This window comes from Pseudonaja textilis, chromosome 2, assembly GCF_049901715.1.
Source record: "Pseudonaja textilis isolate UNSWEBS1 chromosome 2, rPseTex1.2, whole genome shotgun sequence".
NCBI lineage: Eukaryota > Metazoa > Chordata > Lepidosauria > Squamata > Elapidae > Pseudonaja > Pseudonaja textilis.
This window is the reverse complement of record NC_141991.1, coordinates 257,058,474-257,083,325: the sequence shown is the minus strand read 5'-3', so window position 1 is coordinate 257,083,325 and position 24,852 is coordinate 257,058,474. Positions and strand designations below refer to the sequence as shown.

At 59.6% G+C, this 24,852-nt stretch overlaps 2 protein-coding genes across 2 annotated transcripts; both read left to right on the top strand.

The window, feature by feature from the left end:
• The first annotated feature begins 2,067 nt into the window (after window positions 1-2,067).
• Window positions 2,068-17,508, top strand: TMEM8B (transmembrane protein 8B). Its single transcript, XM_026720815.2, has 13 exons — window positions 2,068-2,234; window positions 8,653-8,842; window positions 9,307-9,514; window positions 10,112-10,245; window positions 10,611-10,882; window positions 12,012-12,367; window positions 12,586-12,682; window positions 12,809-12,932; window positions 14,165-14,307; window positions 14,451-14,629; window positions 15,236-15,382; window positions 15,901-16,017; window positions 16,375-17,508. The coding sequence occupies exons 1-13, from the start codon at window positions 2,159-2,161 to the stop codon at window positions 16,726-16,728; spliced, it is 2,397 nt and encodes a 798-aa protein (XP_026576600.2). The 5' UTR covers window positions 2,068-2,158; the 3' UTR covers window positions 16,729-17,508.
• A 447-nt stretch (window positions 17,509-17,955) lies between these two features.
• LRPAP1 (LDL receptor related protein associated protein 1) lies at window positions 17,956-24,595 on the top strand. The gene is made up of 8 exons (XM_026720810.2): window positions 17,956-18,179; window positions 18,284-18,428; window positions 19,784-19,908; window positions 20,704-20,824; window positions 21,301-21,465; window positions 21,899-21,981; window positions 22,500-22,676; window positions 23,924-24,595. Exons 1-8 carry the CDS (start codon window positions 18,012-18,014, stop codon window positions 23,987-23,989), a joined length of 1,050 nt encoding a protein of 349 aa, XP_026576595.1. The 5' UTR covers window positions 17,956-18,011; the 3' UTR covers window positions 23,990-24,595.
• Window positions 24,596-24,852: the final 257 nt, after the last annotated feature.

Sequence of the window (24,852 nt, the reverse complement as noted above, 5' to 3'; positions counted from 1 at the left end):
TGGCATTATCTGTTGAAGAACTGAAAATAGAATTTAAAAAGCTAAAAGAAGAGGAACAAGAAGGGAAGGCTCTTAAAGATCTGTTTTTCATTTCTTAGAAATGGCGATTTCTACCTACCAGGAATTACAAGAACAAGAAGATTGGGAAGAAGAAGAAGAAGAAGCCATCTTTAATGAACTAACAACTTTAGCTGGGGAAGAAAAAGGAAAGAGGGGAAAGAGAATGGAGAATTTAAGACTTAAAAGAATAACCAAAAAAGGGAAAAATAAGGTGAAAAATCGATACAATGTCAGAAAGCAACAGAAAAGAGGAATGCAGAAGAGAGTGAAGATTAAGAGGGTGGAGATCAAGAGAAATGGGGGAGGGGTAAAAAGGCTAGATCGGAGAAGGAAGGAAGGGAAAAAAGGAAGAGAAGTTACAAAGGTTTGAAACAAGATGTAAAAAAACAGTTTTTTTTCAGAGATAAAGGGTAGAAACATAATTAAAAAAGAGATTCTGCAAAAGTACATAAGACTGTATTGTTGTATTTGTATTTGAAAAAAAGTTAGAAAACTGGAATATTATATGATTTAATAAAATATTAAAGGGAATGTGTAAAATGTTTAAGATTTAATGATAGAGTTTAAATTTGCTATGGATTATTGTTTTAATTACATTATAAACTTATTATTTTCTTATTTTAAAATAGTATGTAGCTTTTGAATGTACTAAGCAGAATCAGAATGAAAATTATATTTTATTTTAAGTGTTAAATTTAGGGGAAAGATATAAAAGTGTCATACTTCAATCAGTGATTGCAGGAGAAATTATGTGTTAAAGAGAAAAGCTAAGTAGATAATTACAGAACGGACGAAAGTTACAAGAATAATGATTTAAATTGAGATGAAATATACAAAATAGAATTAAGAGAGTGAGAAGAGGGGAGAAGTTATATAGAAAATATAGAATGGTAAATAAAATATGAAATGGTATACAAAGTGAGCATGAATTTGATTTATGTCTGTACAAAAAGATGTAACCCGGGACTAAGCTGCTTTCCAAAAAGAAGTTTTATGTTTACATGTTTTGTGTTTTGTTTGTGTATGTTTGTTTATTGAAAATTAATAAATTTTTATTTAAAAAAAAAGAGGCTGCGTGCACCCTGACCGCAGGGTCATCTGGTGGTTGCACTGTCTCACCAAGAAGTCCCCCGAGGTGGGCTGCAGCAAGAAGGAACCTCGGGTGACTGAGCCAGATTGGCTCCCAGGCTGTGCTCGACTTCATCAGGTCCCTTACTAAAAATCTAAATGTACTGTACTAACTGCATTGTCTTGTTCCACCGATTTACTCACAATGAGACACTGATACTACAGATGGAAGCTTCCCTCCTCAGACTGGGAAGACCGGTGATAAAACAGGGCAGTTCTCCTGCCAGCTCTACCAAATCCGTCTTTCTCTGCTGCCCATCAAGGCAGTGTGATTGATGGAATCGTGGGCTGGCACTACGTCACCGATTTTGCTAAGACATCAGGTGGGTTGAGGTCAATGGGATGCGTGAAGAAGGTGGCGGAGGTCCCCACGGCCAGCAGTGGTGAACCCGAAGGGAAAGTCCGCCAAGGCAAGTCGCCAGCTGCCTGAAGCCCTTCAGGGAAAACCTTGCTGAGGGGGATCCCCCACTGTGGGAGATGGAGTTTCAAGCTGCCTAAGGTACCGGGCCTCCTGCGCCCCCGCCGTGGCCGGATCGGGCGCTTCCCTGAGGGGGGGGGGGGCCCTCCGGGGGCCGGAAGGCAACCTCCACGCTCCTCAGCCGGCCCGCTCCTTAGGGCGAGGCTCCGGCGCTCCGGGCGCCAACGGCCCTGTGCTGGTCAAACCGCGGCTTTCCGGGCCTGCATCTTGCGCCGCTGCCGCCGCCGCCGCCTCCACGCCGGGCAAGCGCACAGCCGATCGCCCCGGCGGCCCCCAGCCCGTGGCAGGGGCGGAGCTTCCCTGCTCCGCGGGTGAGTGAGCGGCGGCTGGGCCGGCCAATGGGCAGCCTCGACCTTCCCGGGCAGCCTCCCGCGCCGGGCCAATGGGGAAGGCGCGGCCCCCGGGCGGCAGCTGGCCCCGACGACGTCATGGCTGCGGCCACTTCTGCCGGAGCCCGAGCGCGGCGGCCCGTCCCGGCGCGGACTTCCCAGGATGGGCTGCGCGGCTCTCGGGCGGCTCCAGCTGCTGTTCCAGCTGCTCGCCGGGCTCAGCCTCCGCCCGCCGGCCGGTGAGTGCGCGGAGGGCGGGCGGGCGGGCGGGGGGAGCGGGCCCGGCGGGAGCTGTCCGAGGCCCCTGGTGCTGAAGGAGCCGCCTGGAGCCCTCCGGCCAGCTGTTCGGAGCTGTCCGCCGCCGCCGCGGTGCTGAGCGCGAGCCGCGCCGGGAGACAGGCAGAGCTGCGGCGCTGCGGGGCCCAGCAGCAGCTTCTGCCCAGCTTCGCAGGAGATCCCGCGCCTTTCTGGAACGGCTGGCCGTCTTGCCTCCCAGCCGGCCCTGCGCTTCCAGCAGAATTGCCTTCCAACCCTATGGCGGTCGGGCCAAAGCCCCTGCGGTGCTAATAGGGCGCGAAGCAGCGTGGGAAGGAGAGCGGAGGCGGTGGGGCAGGGTGAGAGTGGGAACCGTTCCTCCGAGCCCAAAGAGCCCTGGAGCAGGCCCTTAAACGAGAACAAGAAGGCCCCATGCCTCTTCCATCCATGGGGCCTGAATACAGTCCCCAGTGGAAGGGGCCCCATTCCCCTTTGGCGCCGCTCTCCTTGTCTCCAGCTTCAGAGGCCAGGAGTTTTCCTTTTTCCTCTCCTCCACAGGAAGAGGGGGAGAGGGAGAGAGAGGTACCTGCCAGTCTGCCAACCAATGGAAAGGGACGCCTTTCCTGTGGAACTGCTGCCTATCAGCTCTCAGGGCTTTTAATGACCTGGGGGTTGAGGGCTTTCAGCAGAGAGCTCATTTTCAGGTGAAGGAATATTCTCTGGGCTTCCCTGAACTTGCAAGAATTGTTTCACGGCAGGGCTGCTCACATGTCTTGCCACGTGCCCTTGGCTCAGCACCCGTCCAAACACAACTTCCAAAGGATGTGACTGATGGGTCTGCAGGCCATGGAGGTTCTTCAGGATGAAGCCCCGCCTCCATCCTCCTTATGACCCCAGAGAGTTATTGGTGCTGTTTTGGTGGCTTAGGAAACTTGCAGGGTTTGGGGATTGTCCTAATTTATTTATCCGCTTTCTGTCCTCTCCGAGAATCCTGAATGCACAAGCTCCCCACCAGAGCAGGTTTTCTTTGTGTTTGTTTCCTGGAAAAGACACGGGGGACAGGAGCATTTCAAAATCCACCTTGAGGATCCCTAGACGGCTCAAACTGAAAGGCAACCCTGAGGCCAAACCCAGGTGTCATGGATCTGATGTCATGGTTTAGGCCCTGATTCCCCCCGCCCCCTTTCCCTTCTCAGTTTCTAGGCAGCCATTAGGGACGTTTGTCTGAAGGACTCAGCCTGCTAGAAGCCAGCATGGGTTTCTTCAAACACAGATCATGCCAGAGAAATCTTATATCCTTCTTGGATTAAGTGACTAAATTAGTGGACCAACAAAATACTGTGGCAAACTATACTTGGACTTCAGTGATGCATTTGATAAAAGAGACCACAGCCTAGTTCTTGGCAAGATAGAACAAAGTGGGATAGACAGCATCACCAACTGGCTGACTGCATCAAATGGAGGGAAGTATGGAGTGAGGTAACCTAAGGTTCTGTCTTAGGCCCAGGACTCTTCCACATCTTAACAAATGATCTAGATGAGGCGATTGAAGCTCAACAAATTTGCAGGTGACACCAAGCCGGGGGAAATTGTTAACACTTTAGATGATAGAGTCAAAATCCAGAAGGATCTTGGCAGACTTGAGCAAGACGCAGTTCACTGGTGAGAAAAGACTTAGGCAGAAAAATGAAACACGTAGGTATAGAATGGAAGGTACCTGGGTTGATAGGATGGAATGGAAGGTACCTGGGTTGATAGTAGTAACTGTGAGAGGAATCTAGGTGTCCTGGTGAATCAGCACTTCAGTATGAGCCGGCCATGTGCTGCAGCTGCCAAAAAAGCCAATGCAGTCCTGGGATGCATCAGTAGAAGGATAGCATCAAGATCATGAGACATTATAGCACCATTCTCTACTGCACTGGTGAGGCCACACTTGGAAGGCTCCATACAGTTCTGGTCATAATACAAAAAAGGATGCAGAGACCTTAGAAAGTGTGCAGAGAAGAGCAACAAAGATGATAGGGGATCTGGAGGCTAATCATACGATGAATGGTTGAGGGAGCTCGGTATGTCTGGCCTATCCAAGAGAGGGACTGGGGTGACCTGATAGCCATCTTCTGGCACTTGAGGGGCTGTCACCAAAAAGGGGGAATTGACTTATTTTCCAGGGAACCAGAGGGCAGGAGAAGAAGTAATGGGTGGAAGCTTGTTAAAGAGAGATCCAACATAGTAATAAGGAAAAATGTTTGGACAGTGAGAACAATTAATCAGTGGAGCAGCTTGCCTCCCAGAGTTGCAGCTTCTCCCTCACTGGAAGTTTTCAAAAACAGACTGGACAGCCATGTGACTGGAATAGTAGAGGGTCTCCTGCCTTGAGCAGGGGGTTGGAGTAGATTAAAAGACCTCTGAGGCCCCTTCCTGCCTAGGATCCCATGTTTATGCTTCCCTTTCAGCCTATGTGCAGGCTATGTCCATTATTCTGTGCTTCTTCTAGTCTTCTAGTCCAGGGGTCGCCAAACCTTTGGACCTCAGGGACCAGAGACCCTGGGAAAATCCCCCAAAAAGTCTGCAGGAAAATTCCCCACCCCATTTTCCTACCGATCGATCGTTCTTTATTTGGGATCGCAGGATCCCGTCTCCAGCTCCATTCTCAGTGGGAAAAAGAGAGACTTTTGGCTTCATGCAAGGAAAGCAGCAGAAGCTGCAGAAGTCTTTCTTTCTCTCCCCCAAACTCTGCCAGAAATGAGTCTTTGCCAGCAGAGCCTCTTGGAGCAGGAGGCCTTGCAGGGTCCCAAAGACTAATTTCTGGCGGAGTTTGTGGGAGAGAAAGAAAGACTTTGGCTGCTTTCCTTGCGTGCAGCCAAAAGCAGAAGAAGAAAGAAGTGGAAAGAAGCAGCCCGGTGGCCAGACCAGGCACGTAGGGTGAGTGGGGCAAGTTCCCCCCTCCATCCTTTCCCCCCTTCCCTCACTATCTCGTGTTGTTCGCAATGCAAGTGACGCAAACCTTGTGTTCCTGTGGGCCATGTGGGCAGCGCAGCCTTGTGTTCCCACGCAGCCTGGATTCATTGCTTTGGGGGTGACATTTCTCTGTGGACCACCAAAATTTTCTTGTGGACCACCAGTGGTCCCTGGCCCATTGGTTGGTGAACACTGATCTAGAGCACCTAAGAAAGGAGAAGCACCTTGAGAAGTGATGCCAGTGGCACACCTGTTCCATGCCTTGGCAGGTGGCTGGGAGTGGAAGGGAGAGGCCTCTAGTACCCCACAGTCTCGCTGTCAGTTGGTGCTCCATTCAAAATCCAAGAAAGAAATACTTAGACTTCATTAATCAGAGAAAATATATCTTTTACTGGAAATCAAGTGGTAGCAACAAAAGAATTCTGAATCTGAGAAAATGGGCGCGTACATCACATATACAAAGTGATGGCAACGTTCCCACCCCCAACAGTTCAAATGGTTTTTCCCCTTAAAAGTCGTGTATATCATCATGTGGGCATCTCCAGGTGGTGATGAGGCCTCTGTCCATTGACCTTGACATGTTTTGATAAAGAGTTGTGGCTGCGCGTAGCATAGGATAGAAGCCTAAGCAAGAACCTCCCCCCAGCTTATACAGTTCTGGTTTGTAACACCTCCAGCTCGCTTCCCATAACCATATCCCCCTCCTCCCCCGTTACTTATGACAGCCGAAAGATGCAAAGCAAAGGAAGACAATCTTGGAGGCTGACCTTCGCTGCCGGTGCTTCTCCCCACTCACCATCAGGCATGGACAGACTTCCCATGTCCCAAATGTTCTTGAGGCTAAAACGGATGACAGCACCAGCCAGGCCTGAATGACCCATCAGAATTCATGACCAGGTTGCCTCCCTGTCAGGACACGTTGCAACACTGAGCTTAAAGTTCACGCTGGTCACTCTGTGAGTGTCCCTCATGCCTTCGTTTGAGGTTAACATGGCACTGGGGCGTTTGTGGTTCAGCATCTTGTGGGAATTCAGCCCCTGCCAGGGGTGAGCCAAGCCCTCTGATTACATCAGAATCCTTCTCTTTGCAAAGCCCATGGATGCTGTGTGACTATCAGAACGGGATTTTGTTAGCCTGGTTAGTGCATATGTTACTCCGGCTGGCCAGCTAGTTCTGTCTGTGTTATTTGAGGGTTTTCTCCTTTTCTGATTGAACCCTGGGCCGGACAGGCGTAAACAAGTCAAATGCTGCTGCTCTAGGCAGCAACAGGAGAGAGAGAGAGAGAGAGAGGCCCAGTTCCTCTGCTGCTTTGCGCATCCCACGAAGCCTGTTTTTGCCTGTCTAAGGGGGCTTCTGCCTACAGTAGCTGAGGCTTGTTGTGGGCGGGAGTCTAAGCCAGGCTCGTGAAGCTCCAAGCCAAAGGCGATCTGAGGACAGGCTGCCTCTCTTCCCAGTTTGCCAAGCATAAATGAGGCACAGAAGAGAATCTCCCTAGCTGAGAGTTGAACTCCGGGCTCCTGCCACCCTCTGCTTGGCTGTTTGCTTGCAGGCATTTCATGAGCTGACCAGGTCACCTCATCAGTGCTCTGTGCACACGGATGCCCTGGTGATGTTTCCCAATCGGGTCATGAAATACCTGCAAGCAAAGATGCAGCCACCAAGGACTCCGGGGTTAATGATCCCTTCAGCTCCCCAGGACACCTGAGGCCTCTCACCTGGTGGGAACCTGTGAGCAGGTTTTCCCTGCAGATGCAGCCCACCCCTTTTGCAACCCACCCACTTAACTGAGACAGAGAAGCCCTCAGCCCATGAACGACTCCAACGCCTGAGAAGGAGGACCCTAATGGAGCCTCCTCCTCCTGGGACGACCGGCAGGAGCACCTTGGAGGCGAATGTCCACAGCTGGACTGGCCGGAGTCCTGCGAGGAGGCCTGAAGGGGGAATTCCCTGAATCAGCTGGGCATGTTTGGCCTTGAAAAAGGACAAAATAACCATGTTAGTCTCAGCTGCTTATATTTATGGCAGCCACCCTTTCCAACAGACTCCAAATGTGGCTTGCAAGATCTAGCAGTGCAAAGGTGTCAAACTGACGGCCTTTGGGCCGGATGCGTCATGCACAGACCACGCCCACCCCTGCTCCGCGAAGGGGGAAAACGCTGCGATATGTCACATGATGGCAATGTGACACCGTGAGTCTGACACCCGTATAATAGTAAGTTGAGCCATAATCAACTCCCCACCCCAGAACACAGCCAGTGATGAAAGCACAGCTTAAAAGGCCCCACCAGCCCCACAGACAAATTCACCCCTGAGTCCCATACAGAGGAGGGGCCCTGCCTGCTCTCTCTGGCTCCAGAAGGCAGGGAAGCCGGTTTCAGGCCGAATTCATTAGATGCCACCATCCTAGCGGTGGCTTTCACCCAGGCCCAAAGGGGAACTGGGCCCCAGGGGGAAAATCTCCTGGGGGGGGGGAGCAGGGTTCCCAAGGGGCTCCAAAGGTGGGAGGGGGAGACTTGAGGCAAGGCAGCCTCGCACACTGATTGGCCTGGTTATTCTCTCCACACAGAGTTCTTCCAGTTTGCCTTGAGACGGGGTGTGCATGTACATAGGCACCCCCACCCCCTCCGGCAGGCTGCCTCGGCCCTTGGTCCCATCTCTGGGCCTGGGTGGCAGAGAGTGAGGAAAGGCCACTCACCCAAGGGGCAGCCTCTCTCTGCCTTTTGCCTTGACCTCCTGCCTGCTGGGCAGCTGACACCCCCCCTGCTGTCCCTGTCAGAAGGGAAGAGGCCCCGCCTTCCCCCCCAGACCATCTGGGGCAGCCAGAGTGGGGTGGGGGTGGGGGGTGGGGAGGGAATAGGCAGCTGAGAGGAGTGGAGGAGGCCTTGGGCCAGGAGGGCCCAGCTGTCCTTGCAACCAGAGGCTGCTCAGCGTCCTTAGCAGGGCCGTTTCCAGGCCCCCTCGCTGCAAATACGGTGCAGAGATGCGCACCGGGGCCTCTTCTAGAAGGCAGGCCCAGGAGGAGGGGCAAGAGTCGGACCTTGTGGTGGGGCTTAAGTGTGCTTGCGAGGGATGTGGGGAAGCAGGAGGTCTCTCGGGGGCAGGCAGGGGCTTCTCCGATCTTGGGCCAGCTGAGCCTTCTGGGGCGCACACAACTTTCTGCTTGGAAGCGCTGCGAACCCGTTTCGCAGAGGCAGAGGGGGCGGGCGAGAAAGGCGCCGAACCGCCGCCTCGGGCCGTGCGCGGGGGCGCCTGGCTGCCCTTCAGCTGCCAGAGGCTTTCCAGGCCTGCGGGACGGGCGGGTCTCGCTCGGGGACAGGAAGGCGGGGTAGGCGGAGGTAGAGCAGCCCCAGCCCTTGGGGAAGCAGCTGCCCCCGCGAGGCTTGGGCCGGCTTCGCGCCCTGCCCCGCGCAGCAGCCTCCGACCGCCCCGCCTCTCTTTCCCCAGCTGGGCTGCTCGTGACCGACTACTTCACCCGGACGCCCCGCAAGCTGAATGCCTTCCGCTCCTTCACCAGCCTGGAGCTCTTCCATTTCCGCATCCCGGAGGACACGGCGGCGGCCGTCTGGAATCTGGTCACCTTCAAAGAGCAGGGCGGCAGCCTGGGGGACCGATGCCCGGACCGGAGCATCACCGTGTGAGTCCAGGCGGGGCTGTTGGCCGGGCTCGCTTCCAGGCTCGCTTCTTGCCGCGGCCGGCCTGCAGGGTCCAGCAAAGCTGTAACGCTGCTGTTTCTGCCCGGGGACTCTTCAGCCGGCCCCTGGCCCCTCGAGGGAAGGGTCCGGCCCTTGCAGCATTTGCGGGACGCCCAAAGCTTTACGCCCCGAGCTAACGAAGACTCGCGGGGAACGGAAAACTTTGCGCTGGGGCCGGGAGGTTTGGCTTTGTTGATTCGTGGGGCAGATGCCAGGGTCCAGCCCTGCCATCCTCTGCAGCCCCTTGAAGGGCCGGGGCAGGGAAGGGGGTAGGGAAAGCTTTGCAGGCCCAAGCAGAGGGCTGGATTCCCATCTTGGCAGAGAAAGGTGAACTCCCCAGCCCCCTCCTCCTCTCGCAGCGCCCAGGCTCTCCTGCCTCCAACTCCTGCCTCGTCTCTCTGACCAGGTATTTCCGCTCAGGAGCGCCACCAGTCATTAACCCGCTGGGCATGCACTTCCCCAGGGACACAGCTGTGCCCGGCTCCTTTGCCCTCACGCTCACCTGGACGCTGCCCAACCGCACCACAGGGGTCTTCAACATCACCAGCCCCCTGCCCGGGGACTGGTTCCTGGCTGCCCACCTGCCCAAAGAGCAGGGCAAGATCTCTGTCAAGGTGAGGGGGGGCTGCAGGGGGGGCAGATCCCTGGTGGATCTGGGAGAGCCGGTCCCAGGGGAGGAACGAGGGCAGGTAATCTGCTGCAGTGGGTGGGGATGATGGAGGTTGTGGCCGCTTTGAGGCCTCCGTGGAGTGAAAAAGGCCAAAGAAGCCGTGATGCTTGTAACCTCCCCCCCCCCCAAAAAAAATGCCTGGGGAGGGAGAAGCCCCAGGAGACGGCTGGGAAGAAGCCTTGGTCGGGGCAGGGCCGTTGGCAGACGGGGGAGCTCCTGCCCCGCTCAGTTCGCTCCTCCAAAGGGAGGCAGCCCAGAATGAAGAGCTTGGGTGGGGGATGGGAGGCACTTCCCTGCCTCTGCCCCAGTGGGGGGGGGGCTTGGGGGGGGTGCAGGGATTACCTAACAAGGGGTTCCTTGGGTGGGAAGAAGCCCCAGGGAGGCCATTGGCGTCACACCTGTCTCGAGCGCGGCCACCGGGCCCCGGACTCTTAGGAGGGGTCCATGCAGCAGCTTCAGGCCTTCCTGCAGGGCTGGGTCTGTGGTTGGGGGACAGTTAGACTGGGTTGGGGTCTTCTGACAGGGCCCCCTTTCCCCACAGGGACTTGCAGAGGACTGCCAGTATCTCTTCCAGCCGCAGCTCATCGTCCAGCGCCTGGTGGGAATTGGGGTGCTGCACCCAGGCTATGAGACGGACCACGTCCTCCCACCCCACAACAGGTCCCTGCTCTACAAGTGAGTGCCGTGGCCGAGGAAGGGGGGCTCCTCCTCCCCGGGGTGTGGGAAGTGGGCGTCCTGAGGGGGGCCCAAGGGAACGAGGTGCCCCAGGTGCTTCCAAGGTAGCATAAAATCTCACAAGGGGACCCTGGAAGAGGGAGGGAAGCCTCGGGGGGGGGGCACCTTTCCTGCAGGGTCTGCTCCTTCCCACCTTCCCACAAAAGCTCCTCCTGCGACTCTTCCCTGTGGGCTTTTGCAGGGGGGGGAGCTCGAGGGACATTTGAAGGGAGGACCCTCCCACTGGCCTAGCCGGGGGTCCCAGTGAGGCCAAGATGACCAGTTAGCCATCTTGAGGCGGGGCAATGAGACTCCTTTGCCCGCAGGGTCTTCGTGCCTAGCTACACCTCCAGGGTGCTCGTGCAGTTGCGCAACTGCCACAGGGGCAACCAGAGTGCGCCCGGCTGCCCGCTGGGGCTGAGAGTGCGTGGCAAGGCCCCCCCTCTGCACAACTCCACAGCCGTGGACTGCCGAGAGCAGCTGCCCTGCCGCCTCGTGCTGGAGCGCCCCTTCTGGCAAAACTGGTACTTCGTCCTGGTGGAGAAGCTTCTGCCGCTGCCTGACCGGATCAGCTTCCAGCTGGGGGTGCAGTTGAAGGGTGAGCTGGGCCCACGAGGGACGGAGGACCCCAGGGGACGCGGCATGGAAGGGGCAGCGCAGAATCGTGCGTGGGAGACTCCGTGGAACGGAGCCCGCCCGCCTGGTGGGAGGCGTTTCCTCCACTGAGGCCCTCTGAGACCAGACCCTCCCCCCTCCCCCAGGCAGCAGGTTGGATGTCAGGGACGGAGGGCAGGTGGGCTTGAGGGGGAGGGCATCTCCTTTCCTGGGAGAAACCTGTGTGTGGGGGGGAGGCTGACCACCCTGGTCCAGCAGACAGAGGTGGGGGGAGGAGGCCTGGGCCGTGAGGGAGGGGGCTGCTCCTCTGGCACTGCCAAGTGGCAAAGCGCTTGGTCTCCCTCTTCCCAGGTCAGCAGCTTCGGGGGAGGGAGGGGCCTGATGAAGGGAGGGAGGGGCCCCGGTTGGCTCCCTCCGCTGCCCCTGGTGTGGAAAGGCCCCCTTGGCCGAAGGCTCCGCTGGGACTGGATCCAGGGCCCTACGGAGGGTCTCCTGGAGGAGGCTTCCCATTTGGGGGGGGGGGCTGCTGGAATGAGGGGCTGCCGGGTGGGCCACGATCCAAGTGCTGCTGTCACGACTCCAATAAAGAACGGACTGGAGCTGACACAGCCAGGATGCGATACCGCCACATTCTTTCACTTGCCGAGTGTTTCCACGTGGACGCTAGAATGAATATTTGTCAAATAACTAACATCGGCTTCCTGTCAAGGAGGGGTGTAATAATGATGATTCACGGCTGGATGTCAAGGGGGTGATATTGTAATGATGATAGGAAATAAATGAGGGTACATGGACCCATCCAGCAGGGGAAAGGTGCAGTTCCCATGTTTCTTTAATTTAAGGATGCCGGATGTTAGGCAGTGAAGCCAGACGGAAGGTGGTTGTAGTAATTATGCTGTTATCCAAAGTATAACATGTTTTATAAATACAGCTCTGGGTTGCACCGAAACCCAGAGCTGACTTTATAAACATAATTTGATTGCGGTTACCTGTTGTGGTCTGGAAGACGAATAAAAAACTTCACTGAAGCTACAGGAGCGACTTGATGTCTTATGATTCACCCCCTCAACCTCAGACGAACAGCTGAGAGCTGCCCCTTCCTGTCTTTGCAGACTGCTCCCGGATTGGCCTGGGGGAAGCCCAGCTACCTGCCTCCCACCTGAACATGCCTCACTCCTTCGGCTCCCCAGGAGGGCTGGCCCTGGCAGACCTCCTCTCCCCCTCCCTCCCCAGCGGTTTCCAGCCCCCGGCCACCCCCACGTCCCCCAGGCCTCCCAGAGGAGGGGAGCACTGCTGGCCCACCCGGCCCACTCTGCGCAACGAGCTGGACACCTTCTCGGTGCACTTCTACATCTTCTTTGGGCCCAACGTCTCGGTGCCCCCTGACCGGCCAGCCGTCTTTGCCATCAACCTCCTGCCCGTGCTGGACAGCGGAGGGATCCTCAACCTGGAGCTGAAGCTGAACGTGGTGCGTCCTTTGGGCAGGTCCTGGGAGGGTCAGCGGGTCAGCGGCTGCGGGGCGCGGAAGCAGCTGGCTGGGCAGGGGTGGGAGCCCAGGTGAAGGCAGGAGTAGAGAGTCGGTCTCCTCCAGCCACCCTCTGCCCCAAAGTGGCACCCCAAGACAGCGAGGGGTGACTTTGAAGGGCTTGGGGTGATGGTGCAGCCTCCTCGTCTCTCGTCCTTTAGTCCTCTCTGCGTGGGGAGAACGCCTCCATCTTTGCCTGTTTGAACCACGAGGTGCCTTTGGCCTCAGAAGGGGACTCCTCGATCACCTGCCAGACAGGTAAGGTCAGAAGCCCCCCTCCGCCCATCTGCGGTGACCGGCAGGGGCTCCCCTTGCAGGGGGCTTTTGCTGCACCGCACAAGCAAGGCCAGGAGGCCGCCCTCAGCCGCTGCTTCTCCCCGGCAGAGCTGCTGGCTGGGTTCCTGCTGTCCATCAGCGCCGCCTCCCCCTTCGCCCGAGTGCGGATTCCCTACCCGCAGACGGGGAGCTGGTACCTGAGTCTGCGCTCGCTCTGCACCATGGACCGAAGGTAGGGCAGCCTGGCGGGGCATCCCCAGGAAGGCAAGCCTGCTTGGCTGGAGATGCCCCTGCCTGTGCCCGGCAGTTAACTTTCCTGCTGGCCGTTTATATTCTGCCCCTCTTGAGTTAAGAGTGATCCTCTTGTCCAAATGCCCAGCTAAATGTTTTGAGAGGGCATGGCCTGTTTCGAAGGAGGGACGGAATCCATGTGTCCCCCGCCCCCCTTGATATCGGTGCTGCAACAGTCAGGGCAGGAGAGTCCCTAGCTTCTGTGAGCCTCTCTGTGGGGCTGCTGGGGGTGTGTGTGGAGGGGGGGGGGGCTCAGCTGTGGGGGGAAATGCCTCATCTAGCAGGAAGCAGCCCTGGGGTGCCTGCAGAAGCTGCTGGGGGCTCTTCCGCAGTGAGGCCGTAGCCCGAGGTGCCCCAAGGTGCTCAAAACAGCATCTGAAGCGGAAAGGCAGACGAATAGCAAGAGCACTTAGACTTACATAGCGCTTCATCGTCCTTTTTACAGTCCTCTCTAAGCGGTTTTCTTGCCCCCCAACAATCTGGGTTCTCATTTTACCCACCTCGGAAGGACGGAAGGCTGAGCCGGTGAGATTCAAACTGCCGGCAGCAGAAGTCGGGCTTGCAGTGCTGCACTCTAACAACTGCGCCACCACGGCTCATTTATTTACGCCTAAGCAAAGGATAGGTTTCCCACAAGTAGAAGAAGGTGGAAAGACCCTCAGGAAAAATGGGGGGAGACTGTTTATATACACCTTAAACACATTGGGCTTGGAATGGGTTTTTCAGTTGGTCAGCACTACTTCAATCTTCAAACACGCAGAACCTGTACATTGTACCACGTATTATTCCGTAACATTCTCTGCATCCCTTGTTAATAACTCCTTCAATATTCAAGAGGTTGAACCACGAGGAGTTTTTGAGTTATTAAAGTTCACTTTTCTACACAATTCTCTGAGTTTTTTCCCATATCAACCATGTCTTCTTTCTTCAAAGGAGCCAGAAACGCCAAAGGCGGCTCGCCCCTTTTGCCCCCATCAGTGGGAGGCCTGGCAGTTCTTGGGTGGCACCCCTGGAAGAGGCTCTGGGTCCCCCCCAGCCCCCCCCAGCCCCGGCTCTCCTTCCGCTTGCTGGCCTCTGGGCCTTCTCCCTCCGGGCAGCTGGGCCCGGCTGCCTGGCCTCAGGCAGCAGTGGGGATGCTGACAGGGTGCTCCCTCCCTCCCTCCCTCCCTGCAGGCCCTCGTCCTGTGGGAACGTGACTGCCGAGGTGTACCTGCGCGCCTTCCTCTCCCCCTGCATCAATGACTGCGGCCCCTACGGCCAGTGCAAGCTTCTGCGCTCCAACAACTACCTATACGCGGCCTGTGAGTGCAAAGCAGGTGAGTGGGTAGTGGGTGGGCCTGCCCCCCCCTCGATGCTGCCTGGAGGGAGGGGCTCCCTTCCCACCTGGCTCCAGGCTGCTGCTCTGTGGGGGGAGCCCAGCCTGGCAGGGGCCGTCCCTGATGCCGGTCCTTGCCTGCAGGCTGGAGCGGCTGGGGCTGCACCGACAATGCAGCCGCCTTCTCCTACGGCTTCCAGCTGCTCTCCACCCTCCTCCTGTGCCTGAGCAACCTCATGTTCGTCCCGCCAGTGGCCATTGCGGTGCGGACCGGCTACCTGCTGGAGGCAGCCGTCTACATCTTCACCATGTTCTTCTCCACGGTGAGACCTGCCAGGGATGGGCCCCCTCCCCAAGACAGACACAGAGGGAGGGGAAGGGCAGGGAGCTGTTGGTGGGGGGAGGCTCACCTTCAGTGTTCGGGGGGGGGGGAGATGGGGAGGCAGGTCCAGACTGGCTCTGGTGCTGCCTGCTCCGACGTGCAAATTTCTCTAACTTGGTTTCCTGCCCCAGTGGCTTTAAGCCAGGGATTGGCCAGCCACTCAGCCTTCTGGGTGGAAGGGGGGGGGCGCCCACCCCTTTTCTAGTTCCCGGTGACGCCCTGGGTTGGATGAGCCCCGAAGGAGCCTTGTGGCCTTCTGGCCAAAGCCTCTTTAACTGGCAAAGCCTCCCCAGCAGCCACAATGGCCAGTCCAGCTGCCCAGCATGCTAGAAGAGTCGCCTCCCTCACCGCTCTGGTGCAACTGAGTCCTGGGAGGGGGGCTCTATCTCCCCCACCCGCCCACCCCCTGCCCCAAGACCTCCCTGAAGTCTCTGGGGGTCTGGCCTGGCAGGGGCCCCCACAGGAAAGGCCAGCTGGCCAGGCTGCAGGGCAAGGGCTGCCCGGGTGGAGGCAAGCGCATGGGAGTGACCCGTTCTGCCCCCGCCAGTTCTACCACGCGTGTGACCAGCCGGGCATCGTGGTTTTCTGCATCATGGACTACGACGTGCTGCAGTTCTGCGACTTCTTGGGCTCCCTCATGTCTGTCTGGGTCACCGTCATCGCCATGGCCTGCCTACAGCCCGTCATCAAACAGGTAGAGAGAAGGAGCAGCCGGGAACCCAGGGTGGCCTCCCGCACAGGGCTGTTGTGTGGGAAAGGGGGATCGCGGTGGATGCTGCCCTGGATCACATAGGAAAGGCTAGAAATTGCCATCATCTCAGCTTTGACCCTCCCCCCCGCAGTCCAGAGTAAAGGAACGCCTGGGCACGCTCCCTCCCCCTGCGCTGCTGCTGTGCCAGTGTGGGGAACAGTCTTCTCATCGGGGTCAGAGGCTGTGGGGCAGGAGAGCCCCAGCAGCGTCCAGGAGGCTCGGGCCCTGCCGGGGTGTGTGTGTGTGTAAGAGGAGCGGTGACCCTGGCATGCCAGCAAGGAAGCCCCATGGCCCGTGCGTGTGTGTGTGCGTGTGTGCATGTGTGTGTTGCTGCTACCAGCCACCTGTGGGGCTCGGGGCTCCCCTGCTGGGCCGCCTCTTCTGCTGCAGGGAGGGCTGGGGAGGCGGAGGGCCCTGAAGGGGGCGCTGCTCCTGACCCCCTGCGCTTCTCCCCTGAACAGGTGCTGTACCTGCTGGGAGCCATGCTGCTCTCCATGGCCCTGCAGCTGGACCGGCACGGCCTCTGGAACCTGCTGGGGCCCAGCCTCTTTGCCGTGGGCGTCATGGCCGCTGCTTGGGTAAGGACCCCGGCCTCCCCCCCGCCCCAGCCTCGCTGTGGGGCTTCCAGGTGGAAAGGCCTCTGGACGCGCAGCAAGGGCCTCACACCCACGAACCGTCCAGCCCCTTCGGGAGGCAGCCTGGCTTTGGGGGAACAGCCGCCTCCTCGCCCTGCAGAAAAGGGGGGCCACGCCTGCTCCCCCAAGCGCGGGGGGTGGGGGCAGGGGGGCTCCATTTCCAGCAAACCTTGTGGCCGGGCCTCCTGTGGCAGGCAGCCCCAGGGGGATGGCCGGGCGGTGGGGGGTGGAGCTGCCCAGAACGGCTGAGGGGCACGAGCGGCCACCCCTCGGCTGGCTCCAACCTTCTTCCGCCTGCAGACGGTGCGCAGCATCCGCCGGCGGCATTGCTACCCGCCCACCTGGCAGCGCTGGACCTTCTGCCTCCTGCCTGGGGCCCTGATCGCCGCCTCGGCCGTGCTGCTCTACGCATTTGTGGAGACGGAGGAGAACTACTTCTACATCCACAGCATCTGGCACATGCTGATTGCCGGCAGCGTGGGCTTCTTGCTGCCACCCCAGCCCAAGGCAGAGGCGTCCGGGCTGGCGGGGCCCCTGCCTCGCCGGAAGGGCTGCGGCTACCAGCTGTGCATCAATGAGCAGGAGGAGTTGGGCCTGGTGGATCCCGGCACGGCTGGCCCTGGCGTCTCCATCACCAGCGTCTGCACCAGCTGATGCAGGGGGGCGGCTTAGGGGACTTCAGACAGACGGGCAGCCTGGCGGACCACTCTTGCTCTGGACTCTGTGCCAACTATGGACCCCTCCCGCCTTGGCCCAGGGACCTCTGGTGCCAAGGGAGGGGAGCCTGCCATGTTCCTACCGGCCTGGCCGCCCAGGGACGATGCAGAAGAGGAGTCTTCCTCCCGCACCAGGCCCTCCCCTTGCGCCCCTCCCCGATATGCACACACTGCACTGCAAGAGCCTTTCCAGGGGGGAGCAGCCCCCATCCCTGCAAGCTCAAGGCTTTGCACCCTCAGAGGGGCACAGCAGCAGCCGCTTCCAGCCTCAGAAGTCTGGGGGAGCCGCCCGGTCTGGCTGGATCCCCACAGGAAGGCCAGGCGGCTGCTGGTGCCCCCCCACCCCCGCCTGACTGAGGAGGGAGACCCAAGATTTCCCCAGAAGTCTCCCCTCCTGCAGCGGTTGGGGCAGCCGGGCCCTGCCCACGCCGGGAAAGTTTCCTGGGCGCCGATCTTTTCCCACCTCCTGGCGGCCCCCAACGGGACCGGCCGCTGCGACGGCCTGGTGATGCGGGGGGGTCGGGGGTCTCCTCAGCTGGCCGGTCTTTCTGGGCAGCGGCCTCCAAGTTCAGGGCCACGTCCGGCACGGCCCCGCGGGCTCTCCATCCACCGGGAGAGCCGCCGGGGAACGAGGGGAGCCCGGGCCCCGCCAACAGGGCCCAGCAAACTCCCGCTCCGCCCGCTGTATCGCACCGGCATTAAAGGGAGACGCCCGTCCAGCCGGTTTCTGCTCGGCCTCCGCGCGCCTTTTGCACCGACCCACCGGCCGGCGAGCGGGGGGGGGGGGGCACCGCGCTTCCACCAGGGCGGCCGGCTGTGGCTGATGGGGCGGGCAGTTCTAGGCCGCCTCCCACCGTTTCCAGCCCCCAATCCCGGGCAAGCTCGGGGCGGCTCGGACTCCGTTCCCTTCGCTTTCCACGCAGCGCCGCTCGAGTCGCCAGGGAGGCCGCGGACCTTCCACGCGGGGCCGCCCCGGCAAAGCCCGCAGGTCCGCCTCGCCGCCCCTCCTTCTCCCCGCGGGGCTCCCGGCTCGCCCGCCCCGCCCTCCCCAGGGGAGGGGCTTCCTTCCGGGATCCGCCCTCCCGTTTCCCGACAGCCTTTGCAGGGAGGCAGAGCTCCCCCTCCCCGGAAGTGGCGCGGCCGCCGAGGCTCCGCCCAGGCTGAGGGGCGGGGCCTGCTTCCGGCGACGCGGCTGCTGGGGTCCGTCGTGCGGGGAGCGCCATGGCGGCCGCGCGGTGCCTCCCGATGCTGCTGCTGCTTCTGCTGCTGGCGGGGGCCGAGGCGGGCGGCGGGCTCTACTCGCGGGAGGCCAACGAGGCCGCCGCCACGGCCTCCGCCGCCGAGTTCCGCCTGGTGCGCCTGAACCAGCTGTGGGAGAAGGCGCAGCGCGTGAGTGGCGGGCGGGCGGGCGCGGGGGGACGGACACGGGCGCAGGCGAGGCCGGGCGGCGGGACTGACGGGGCGGCCGCCTCTCTCCCTCCCTCCGGGCACAGGTGGGGCTCCCGGCGGTGCGCCTGGCCGAGCTGCACAGCGACCTGCGGCTGCAGGAGAAGGACGAGCTGAGCTGGAAGAAGCTGAAGGCGGCCGGGCTGGACGAGGACGGGGAGCGGGAGGCCCGCCTGAGGCGCCGCCTGGAGGGTGAGAGGGGAGCCGGGACCCCCACCGCCCCCTTTGGCAGAGAGGCCGGTCCGCTCCCCCGACGGCGGCTCCTCCCTGCCTGCCTCCCTGCTTGCCCCGAGGCCGCCGGTTCCTCCATCTCCCCCCCCCCGCGAAGGCCTCGTGGCTGCCGGTTAACTCCGCGAATGCGCTGAGCTGCCCCTGAAAGGCGGGCTGGTCTTGGGCTCCCCGGTCCCGCTGCCCGAGTCCTCTGCCTGTGCTCCCTAAAGGGCCCCGGCTGGCCCGGCCTCTCCACCTGGCCAGGACCCCCTAGAAGCCCCCTCCCCTCAGCCCCCCCGCCGGAACCGGTGGATCATTAACTGATGTCGGAGCAGTTCCCAGATCAGAAGCGGCCCTTGGCTCCCGTGGCCGGCCAAGGCTCCATGGACGTCGGGTGCATTGTGGCCGAGCCAGAGCTGAGGATCGCAGGCCAAACTCCAACCCAGCTGGACCTTTATGGTCAGGGCACAACCCGTGGACCCTGAGATCGGCTGAGCCTCCCTTAGGGCCCCCCTCTCAGCGCCAGTACATATCAGTGACTCTCCGGGAAAGAACGGAAACCCCACACCCTACAAATCGTGCTAACAACACACGGTCCTCCACACGTCTCCGTGCGTAACATTACGTTATAATATATTGCACCAATATGAACGTGTTGTGCCGGCCCTGCGAGTCCACCATGCTACATACTTACGATGTTATCCCCAGATAAAAGCTGTTCTTCAACCTGTTGGTGCGGCTGGCTGTGCTTCTAGATCTCCTACCCGATGGTGGGAGAGGGAAGAAGGGCTGACTGGGGTGTGAGCTGCCCCTGACTCCTTCGCGTTCTCCCTCCCATCACTGACAGACCCCCGTGGCCGATCCGGGTCAAGGAGGGTGTTTTTGGAACGGGTCGCTTCAGGTGTAGGTCGGTAGGCAGCTGCCGCTTTCTCTCTGCTGGCTAACCTTGTAGCGGCCTGTGGGGAAGGCGCAGCAGGGGCTTTCACTCCCCCCCACAGCACCCTCCCTCCCTCCCACCCAGACTGTCTCTCGTGGTAGCGAGGCACAAGCAAGCCTGAAGTGGCAGCAGTTAATACTTGACTAAAATAGGTCAAATGGCCCCGGATGTGCGCTTGCTTTGTCCAGAATATGTTGCTTCACTGAATCCGATTAAAGGTCAGTCCACTCTGTGGTTGTGGTTGTGGGGGGGATTTCCCAAAGTGCAGAAAGGGCCAGATCCTCCTGACACCCCAGGGGAGTCCAGTGGCTGCTCACTCCCAGTTTCGCAAAACGGTGAAAATAAGTGCGGGTGACCTGGGCCCAAATCGCTGCCTGTTTCTCCTTCGGTTTCCCTCCAGTGACCATGACTAAGTACGGCTTGAGTGGGAAGAAGGAGGGGCAGCACTGGGAGACCAACCACATCCAGGAGGGCTTCGCGCAGGATGGCCTTGGGGACCCCCGGCTGGAGAAACTCTGGAACAAGGTCGGTTTGGAGCCCCCAGAGTGGGGGGGGGGGCGCTTATTGGAGGGCTTCGGCTTTTCATTGGATCAGAGTTTTCTTTTCCGTTTCCCCCCAAGTGGGCATGTTAAAAAGCCAGGCTTGAGGGGACACGATGCCCAGTTGCGTTGCGGGGAGAAGGAAGATCATTGGCACCCTATAACCTGGTTGGGAGGGATAAGAAGCCCCCCTTTGGTTCAGGGGCTTCAGGTACTGCAAGGACGCCCCCCGGAGCCCCTTTTGGCAGAGACTGGCTGCCTCTTCCCAGTCCCGGTGGTGCCTGCAAGCAGGGAGCCTCCGGTCACAGGGCCGCTGGGAACCGATCTGGCCTCCTCCGCTCTGGGAGGCCCTGCTGGGCTGCCTCCTGCTGGGCCCCGAAGAGTTGCCTTCCTCCCGCAGAATGGGGGCGGGGGGGGCGGGAGTGGTGCCCCGTAGCAGAATCTCTTTCCAGAGAATAGGATATCAGGGGGGTTAGCTAACGAATCAAATCTAAAGGGCCGCTCGCCTCACCAGCGGTAATTTGGGCAGCGTGCAATAATCCAATAGAGTCATGCGTGTACGAAAACCATATAAACGTGTAAGAGCGCTATTAACAACTCGGTATTGAAGCATTCATGTTAACATTTAATATCAACTGCAGCTAAATTATTAAATGCTTCCCGTTCGATTCCCCCGGGAAATGTATCTCCAGTGTCCCATTGCAAAGTTTTCGGAAGCGACTCTTCCACTGAGGCCACTTTTGGGCAGAGAGGAGCAACCCTCCTGCTTTCTCTCTTCAAGGCCAAAAGCTCCGGGAAGTTCTCGGAGGAGGAGCTGGAGAGGTTGTGGAGGGAATTCCAGCACCACAGAGAGAAAGTCCACGAATACAACATCCTGCTGGAGACTGTGAGCCGGACGGAAGGTAGGGAGGGAGGGGGGTGAGCCCCCAGGGAGTTGGAGGGGGGGGCAGCGAGGCAGGCAGGCAGGCAGAGCCTTGCCTTAGGGCGCCCGGCTGGCTCAGGTGGTCTGTCGTGGAGTGAAGCAGTCTCTAAGCAGGAAGCCAGTGCCCGGGGCTGCTTCCCAGTCTTTCCCTTTGGCTTTGAGGTCCCTGCCCGGCGGGAAGAAGACCCGGCATGAGGGCAGGTGCCCAAGGGAGCCCCTGATCTCCTCCTGTGCCCACCGCCTTGGCTGGAGTTTCAGGGCCCCTGCAGGGCCTTTCTCTGGGGCACTGCTGGGCGCTGCTTCCTCCCGTTTGGTTCTGAACAAGAGACACTCCCCCGGGTTTCCTGCTCTGCCTTGGCGATCGTTCATCCAGGAGGGGTTAGTGGGGCCCCACCTGTGCTGCGAGATCGGTGCCCTGGGCGGGCCTGCAGTGGGTGCCAGCTCCTCTCCTTGCAGATGTCCACAAAAACACGATCGACCGCCCGGCGGAGGAAGAGAGCGCAGCCAGGAAGGAGCTGCTGCATCGCAAGCACTCGGAGCTCAAGGAGCAGCTGCACAGCATCAACCAGGGCTTCGAGCGCCTGCGCAGAGTCAGCCACCAGGGCTACGATTCTGCCAGTGGTAGGCGCTCCCTCCCCTCTCCCCAGGGAACCGCAGGCCCTGGGGAGGGGGGAGGCAGCCAAGGGTCTCCCCACTCTTAGTTGGTGTCAAGTCCAAATGTGGGACTCACGGCCTGGAGGCAGGTCTGCGGCTGCCCTGAGGCTGTCCGGAGGGGGCAGGAAGGGCCCTGGGACTCACTCCAGGCCGGCCTTGGGAGAGGAGGCCCAGACCAGCTGAGAGTCCTTGGGAGGGAAGGCCAGGTGGTCTCAGCCCTTCCTCCAGGCCGCTTCCAACCGCCGGAGCCCAGGGGCCCCGTGCTTTTGCTCTGCCTTTTTGCACAGAAGGCGCTGAGTGTTTTTGGCCGCCTCTTCCAAGTCCCGCCGGAAAGGCGTCTATCCCAGACACACAGATCCCAGCAGAGCCCTGGAAATGCGCCTGTCTCTTCCTCCTCCAGAATTCGAAGAGCCCCGTGTGATTGACTTGTGGGAGTTGGCTCAGTCCACTAACTTCACCGCGCAGGAGCTTGACTCTCTCCGGGTAGGCAGCCTGGGCGCCTCCGTTACCCCGTTGGCTCCTGCCCTCTGCCCTTGGGAGAGGAGAGGGCGGCTCTCTCGCAGGCCTCCGCCCTTCACTCTTCCCAGGGGTCCCGAAAGCCCCTGCGGACCTGTGGCTGACCCATAGAACGGAGAGGGGCCACTGAATCCGGCCACCTGGTCAGCGCAGAGTCCCACTGGTGGTGTCCCCCACAGCTGGATGTCCAGGCGGTGCCCTGGTCTGGTAACTTTGCACACTTGGGGTGATCTCAGCTGACCGTCCAGTGTATTGTCTCTGGGCTGGTCAGGGAGCCTTCTGTAACCAGCGCGACTGCCCCCCCTTCCCTCCCTCCCTCCCCCCCCCGCACTCTTTGAAGGGGCTTCGGTGGTTGGCCTGTTGGCAGCTGAGAGGGGCTGTGCGGCTGTGCATGCAGGAGATGGCAAGCGCTGGTGTGGCCTAGAGCGGCTGGGGGCCTTTGGGTGGCTGCGTGACCAGCGACCGGGGCGTCTTTTGTACTCCAGGAGGAGCTGAAGCACTTTGAGGCCAAGGTGGAGAAGCACCACCACTACCAGAAGCAGCTGGAGATCTCCCACCAGAAACTGAAGCACGTGGAGGGAACCGGGGACAAGGAGCATCTCGGCCGCAACAAGGAGAAATATGCCGTGCTGGAAGAGAAGACGAAGGAGCTGGGCTACAAGGTGGGCAGCAGGGGGGACCTCCTGGCCTGGCCTCCTGCCCCTCCTGGGAGGGGCAGAGAAGCTGCTACGTCCTCACCCGTCCGACCTCCAGCCTCAGAAAAAAAAACCCCGACCAGGAAATCTTTGTGGCAGAAGTGAAGAATCCCAAGTCGGTATCCCTAAACCGCCCTTGACGTGTATGGAGAGGGGGGAGAGCAGCTGGTCTGGGGCTCCAAGCCCTGCGAAGCCCTTTCCCTCCCTAAGCTTCGACCCTGACCCGGAACAAGAGGGGAGCCCTGCAGTGGCCCTTGGGCAAGGGGCCCCCGGGTCAGGCCGGAAGCCTTCCTGTGGGGCGCTCCCCAGCTCCCGCCCTGCGGGTGTTCCTTTCCCCTGACCACCTGCGGGGACCTTGAGGGCAGAGAAGTCGGCATTACGTTCGAACACAGAGGACCCACCACAGCAGAACAGGCAGAGCAGCTCGGCCGGGTCCTTTGGGAGTTGGCCCTGGGCTGAGCCTGAGAGGGGCTCCTGCAGGGGACAAACCCACCTCCCGCCGTGAAGAGAGACGGTCAAATACGGCCATTCGGAGAGGATAAATGCACCGGGGGTTGGCAGGGGGCTTGGCAAAAGCCCAGCTACTTTTCCCTCGGCCCAGGGAGCTGTTGGGACAATGGGCTGCCTCCCACCGGGGCTTCAGCAGCCGGGAACCCCTGTGGCTCCTCACAGCCAGCCTCTCGGCATCGCTTGCTGGGTGGAAGGCCGGGGGGAGGGAAGGCCGCCTGCGCCCCCCCCCGCCACCTGCAGAGCACCGGATGGAGCAGAGGGGCGGCTTCCATGGAGGCTGGAAAGGAGGCTGCTCTGGGTAGCTCCAAACCGAGTCTTGGGCCGGGTGGGGGATTCCCAGTCGGGCTGGCAGCCGGCGGTGCCCTCTGCTCCTTCCCGGGGCCATTGCTGCCTCTTTCACATGGCAACCCTGCCCTGGTGCTCGGGGCGTAGGAGGCAAGAGGCGCCCAGTGCAGAAATGAGACAAGAAGGGTAAAAACCAAGGGTGGGCTTTTAAGGAAAGTAATCTTACAATTTATTTTTTCCTCATTTTTACATTTACATCCTGTAGTTTTAAAATCCTGCGGGGGAAATGTGACGTGTTTTTTTAAAAAAATGAAACGGCAGAATTGTTTGGAAGATGTAAACTGAATAAATTAAGTTAAATTATAACTGAAACATCTAGTGTCTATTTAGGATGAATAAACTCTGTTTTGTCCTCCCAGGTCAAGAAACACTTGCAAGATTTGTCCAGCAGAATTTCCAGAGGCCTCCAGCACAACGAACTCTGAGGCTTCCTCTGCTCAGCCTTCAGTCCGGAAATGCAGGCCTTGCCTGGCCTTCGGCCGCAGATCTTCACCGGCAATTTGGGGTTTTTTTCCTGATGAAGTCGAAATCCCGATCCCACCCGGGTGCTGCTGCTGCTTCATGGCGGCGAACATAAAATCCTGCTGGAGACAAAGGTCGCCTGGCGGTTGCTGGGAAATGGTTTTGTTTCAGGGCGCCCCCCCCCCCAACACCCCCCCCCATTCGAACACAGTCCCTGCTGTGCTCCCGTGCGCCTGCCTGCCTGCCTGCCTGCCTAAGCCAGAAGCCTCTGCCCATGTTTGTGGCTCACGTCTGTTGCTCTAAGGCCGAAAGGGGAAGTGGCCGCCTCCGCTGGCTGCTGAGCAGAAGGGTGGGGTCTCTGGGGCAGCCCCACTGGTCACCTGCTCCGTCAATTTGGGAGGGGGCTGTAAGCAGGAAGGACTCCGTGCTGGGGGGCGCCGTGGAAGTGACCGCAGGCGTTTCAGGATTTGAATAGCATCGCCACGATTTCTGCCGACTTGTGGGGGGTCTAACGGAAAGTTCGGGTGGGGAAACGCTTGTGATTGTTGCATAAACGCACTCCTGCCACACGCTTTGCTGTGCCCTGTGTTGATTCTGACGTTGGGAGGCTGGGGTGGAAGGGGGGGGGAGAAGGTTGGGCGTGTGGGGTGGGGGAACGTACGATGCCTGCCCGTCTCCTGTCATTCTCCTGGTCTGTGGGGGGGAGCAGAGGCTATTCTCAAGTGATTCCTTCCAGCTGACTCCTAAAAGGTCACCTGGTCACCTAGACGTTTGTGGTCTGGGCCCGCTCGGGGACCTGCAGATCTGCCGGCAGAGTGGCTGGGAG